The sequence below is a fragment of the Propithecus coquereli genome, unplaced genomic scaffold, assembly GCF_000956105.1.
Source record: "Propithecus coquereli isolate 6110/MARCELLA unplaced genomic scaffold, Pcoq_1.0 Scaffold386, whole genome shotgun sequence".
Lineage (NCBI taxonomy): Eukaryota > Metazoa > Chordata > Mammalia > Primates > Indriidae > Propithecus > Propithecus coquereli.
This window is the reverse complement of record NW_012149574.1, coordinates 1,691,005-1,695,870: the sequence shown is the minus strand read 5'-3', so window position 1 is coordinate 1,695,870 and position 4,866 is coordinate 1,691,005. Positions and strand designations below refer to the sequence as shown.

Here is a 4,866-nt window from a genome sequence, read left to right as displayed (position 1 = left end):
ATATTTACATATACATGTATATATATCAACTAGTACTTAATTATCTTTTTTCTTGTATAAGGTATGTTTTATAGGCAGAAGCAATGTTGGAAAATCCTCTCTAATAAAGGCTTTATTTTCACTGGCCCCTGAGGTTGAAGTCAGAGTCTCCAAAAAACCGGTATGTTGAAATTTTTAAATATGTCTGGACTGTTCATCTTAGGGAATAGTGAATGTTGGAAGGTACAAGAAATCATAATTGCTAAGTTCCTAGAGAAGTGATTTCTTTCAAACAAGTAATAAAGTATGACATTTCATTAATGCCTGTGTGTTTCTCTGAAGGAACTGTGGCTGGATTTTAGTAGTCTTGCCAATACCTTGAGGAAATCTTCCTGTGTCCAAATGTTCCAAAGAGTTGCCAAATAAAGTGTTTTATTGTCATTCTATATTTCCTTCTATAAGAGTGATCATCTAGTTCTACATTAATTTTAGGAGAAACAACTTTTAAGTTTTTTGCTTTTTTCTTCCTATAATCTTTTATTACCTTGTAAAGTTAAGGTATACATGTATATAAGTTAGTTTTATATATGTACACAGACACACACATATACACATACATATATACATATACACACAAACACGTATTACCAGTCAGGCGTATTATGTTTACTTAAGGCCAAATTATGTTATCCCAGCTAGTCTGCTGTAATTGCTTTCTGTCATTTTCTAATTCCCTCTACTTCCTTCTCAATAATGTATACTGTACCAGTATGTAAGATACCTTTCCTCAAAACTCACCCTCACTTCCCCTCACCTTATCTATTCATGGCAAAATCATTCCACCAACCCTAATGCTCACTACCCACACCACCGCACCCTCGCCTTTCATTGACTAGAACCCTTCCCTGAGACTTCACTAATCTTTTCTTGGTCCCCACTTCTTCATATAGTTGATTCTCTGGCTCCGTCAATAATGATACTTTCCGTCTCTTAACCCTCCCATCCTTACTCCTGCCCTGCCTCAGCAAATAAACACTTCTAGGTAGAGGCAATGAAAAACATGTATTCTTGACATTCCCTATCTGTAATTCTAAAATCATTTTCCTATAGATAGACAAATAAGCTGACTGGAAACTTAATCACCATTTATAAAAAATATTTTCTCTGATAATATTTGTTCTAAGATCCAAACAATTGTCTAACTTGTTAAATTGCCTATCTTAATCTTTCCTTTTCTGATTAATAAATGTCCTATGGACACAATACTATGAATAAACCACTTTTTATCATCTTTACATCAATTTTAGTTGCACAAATATTTTATAATTATAGTGTTGTACATGCTTTAAAAAATTGTTTAATGAAAGCACTGTAACCCACCTAATAAAACATGCAAAACATCTTGATTTTAGGGAGGCAGTAGTCTAGGTGTAAGAAATTATCAGGCTTTGAATTTAGGTTTTATGAAAACCTGTGTGACTGATGGTAAGCATTTTAACCTATCAGTGCGATAATTCATTTCTCTTTAAAGTGGAAATACATTATTCATCAGAAAATATTGACGAAGGTAGTCAAACAGTTTAAAACAGGGTGTTTTTAACCAAGAGTTAATGAAATAGGAAAGGCTCCAAAATATTTTGCCTACATATTTCTAATATGGGATCTAAAGTTCTTCTTAAGTCATACAAATTCTGTTTTAAAAAAAGAATTGTTCCATTGATTAGAAGTATAATTTAAAAAATGAATTGGAGGGAAAAGTACTATGATCTAAGCTTATCTCTAGCTACCTCACTTCTATCTTCTTTTCCTGTGTCATCATCAGCATAGTTAGGATTATATATAATACTTAGGCTTTTAATAAATATTTATTGATTAAATAGAAAACAGTTTGAATCATTAAGTATATGAAGGATATATTTTAAGATAGCTTTTATTTTTCCATTTACTTTATCAGGGACACACAAAGAAAATGAATTTTTTCAGAGTTGGAAAATATTTTACATTGGTGGACATGCCAGGTTATGGCTATAGATCACCTAAAGATTTTGTTGACATGGTAGAGGCCTATCTGAAAGAACGAACGAAGTAAGGAAAAAATTTTCTTATAATAGTTATACATTTAACCTTAAAGCATGTTTTCATCAGTATTCTACACATGATGAACGCTTTGGTTTTATCAAATGACTTATTTTAAAAGGTCCATTTTATTCTCATAATATTCTACAATACAATATTTAGAACCAAGGTATGTATTGCTCACTTGTTTTCTGCCTGTAGGTTAGCTTTATCTTAAATTCAAGTGTTTTCCTAAATTGAAATTGAAATAGAGTACTTCAGAGTTAGTTCATTAATTTTTTTAAAACCAAACTCTTAACTGGCTAATTTTGAAAATGAAAATTGTTGGTTAATGTGGTATTTACCAGATTTAAATAAAGTAAATTCTGATCATTCTTAAAATACCTCAGATATCACATCCTCTGAAAATGTTAGTTTTTGTTTTGTCCCTATATGTAGTCAAGTGACAGTTCTGTTTCAAGAATTGCACAATATCTAGAAAAATAATGTAAATCTTTTGAAGTATAGGAAAAAGGTTGTTTGCTGTAGCTTCGCCTAGAAACTAAAATGAGATATTTACATAAGAAAATGGAAAATACACTGTGTCTGGTCTCCATTATCTATTAGTCTTAAAGTAATATTAAAAAGTTAAACATTTCCGTAGTAACTTGTAGTTAATTGGATTTGTATCTCTCTTTCCCACCAGAGTTTAAGCTCTTAGAGGAAGGGGCTCACTCATTTTGTATCAAGTCCCAGTCAGAGTGTCTTATATTGAATACATGCTTATTGAAATAAATTAATATTTAGTGAATTCAGTTATTGAAAGTAAACAGCATTGAGACCTATTAGACTGTAGGATGAACTTCCTGATGAATTGAAAATTCCTTTGTCTAAAGAAATGCGTGTAAATCTTAGACTGAGAATCATTCAAAGGAAAATTTCTTAGTATACTGGGGGAGGCAAAGATAATGAATGAGTATGTCTTATATTGCCATTAATCTTCATTTCTACCTTCTTATAGTTTGAAGAGAACATTTTTATTAGTGGACAGTGTTGTCGGAATTCAAAAAACAGACAATATTGCCATAGAAATGTGTGAAGAATTTGCATTACCTTACGTGGTAAGTGTTTCCTTTGAATCATGGTTGCAATTAGAAATACCAGTTCTGTGTGTATCTCATGTGCACACTCCTTTTATTTAATGATTGAGCTTGTCTTGCCTCCTCAAAAGATAGAGGAGAGTGCCTTTGAATAATCTTTTCAATTGGCTAGTTAGCCATTGATATTAAAGTAAGTTCTGATATTAAAATAAGTTCTTTTATTCTCTTCCTTCTCTCAGCTTTAAGTTTTTAAAATTATAGCCAAAGTTTTTTTAAGCTATTCATTTAATGTTCCTATATGCTTTTCTTTCTCATATTTTTTTCTTTTTATGGCAATATAAACATTTGTCCAGAACAAGTCAGTAGCACTTTAACAGCAAGTTGGCAGATAGTACTTACCAGAATGTGATTAAAACGGCAACTGAAAAATTTGCGTAACTAATTTGGAATTTAAAAATCATTCTAAAGAATGTAGCAGTCTCTAACACACTCAAGTAGGATTTTTATATTCTTAAAGAAAACAAAATTTCTTTTAGAAATATCTTACCAGTATTCTTTCTGTCTTTTGACCTAGAATACAGATGATTAGTAGGTTGGTATCCAGATTAATTTTGCTTTGTGATACTTTCAGATAAAATGGCACTCTTAATGTTCCTTTCCAAAGAAAAGTGAAGAACCCAGTGACTATAATTTGGTTTCAAAAAAATGTCAGAAAACCACTAATATGTAACAGTGGAATTGAACGCAAATCAAACCATGTTACTAGTCAGCCACTTTTGTTTTATTGCGCTTACAAAATTCTTGGGGTTTACAAGGCCTGTGAAGCATTAGAGATAACTTACAGTTATGAGGAATCAAAATATTGCTAGTATACATAGTAAAAATGCCTAAATATTGCCAAACTAAATAATACTATTCCTGATATGGTATCATAGATTCCAGTTTCTAAAATCATATATTTTCCTGAGTTTTAACTGAAAGGAAACATTACTTTCTTCTTTGGAAGAGGAATTGGAATAGAGGAATTGTATCTGTGTTTCCTTTTAAATATCAGCATGTTTGCCTTTATGAGAAAACATTGGTCATTAGAAACCACATATTTTCTGCTTCTTACTCTTTCTGTGATTAGCATCTTTTATGACTAAAAAGCATAAATGATTTGTCAGGAAGTTTAATTTTACAGAAATTCCCCAGGAAAACCTGATGGATTAAGGTTTTATTTTAATCGATTTGTAATCATCCATGCCTTGACTTCCTCTACTATGTAGTTGTCTTTGGACAAGTAAAATTCTAGACTTACTTGGAATATAACTATAGTAGATACAACCTCCAAATAGCCCGATTTCTAATTTTTCCTTTACAGTATTACATATAAAGCTGAACCATTTTGTAGGTCAAAAATGATTACAAATTGGCAATTTTACATAGATCAACCTAATAATAATATTTATATATCTTAAACCAGCAGTCACCAACCTTTTTGGCACCATGGACTATTTTCATGGAAGGCAATTTTTCCATGTACCAGGGGCGGGAAGTGTGGTGGGATGGTTTTGGGATGATTCAAGCACATTACATTTATTGTGTACTTTATTATTGTGACATTGTAATATATAATAAAATAATTATACTACTCACCATAGGTTGGGGACTCCTGTCTTAAACCACAGGGTATATTATGATCATATGAAACATTTAGCTTACCACAATTGCAAATATGACTCCATGGTCC

The 4,866-nt window shown here is 31.4% G+C and overlaps 1 protein-coding gene across 2 annotated transcripts in view; it reads left to right on the top strand.

The window, feature by feature from the left end:
- Positions 1 to 4,866, top strand: part of GTPBP8 (GTP-binding protein 8 (putative)) — a 44,952-nt gene that overhangs the window by 36,239 nt on the left and 3,847 nt on the right. Inside the window, exons 2-4 of one of the 2 annotated variants that reach the window (XM_012652239.1) lie at positions 62 to 160; positions 1,934 to 2,064; positions 3,056 to 3,155. In XM_012652239.1, the coding sequence (XP_012507693.1) occupies positions 62 to 160; positions 1,934 to 2,064; positions 3,056 to 3,155 (330 nt within the window). The remainder of the gene's footprint in view (positions 1 to 61; positions 161 to 1,933; positions 2,065 to 3,055; positions 3,156 to 4,866) is intronic. The other variant, XM_012652240.1, reaches the window with a different exon arrangement.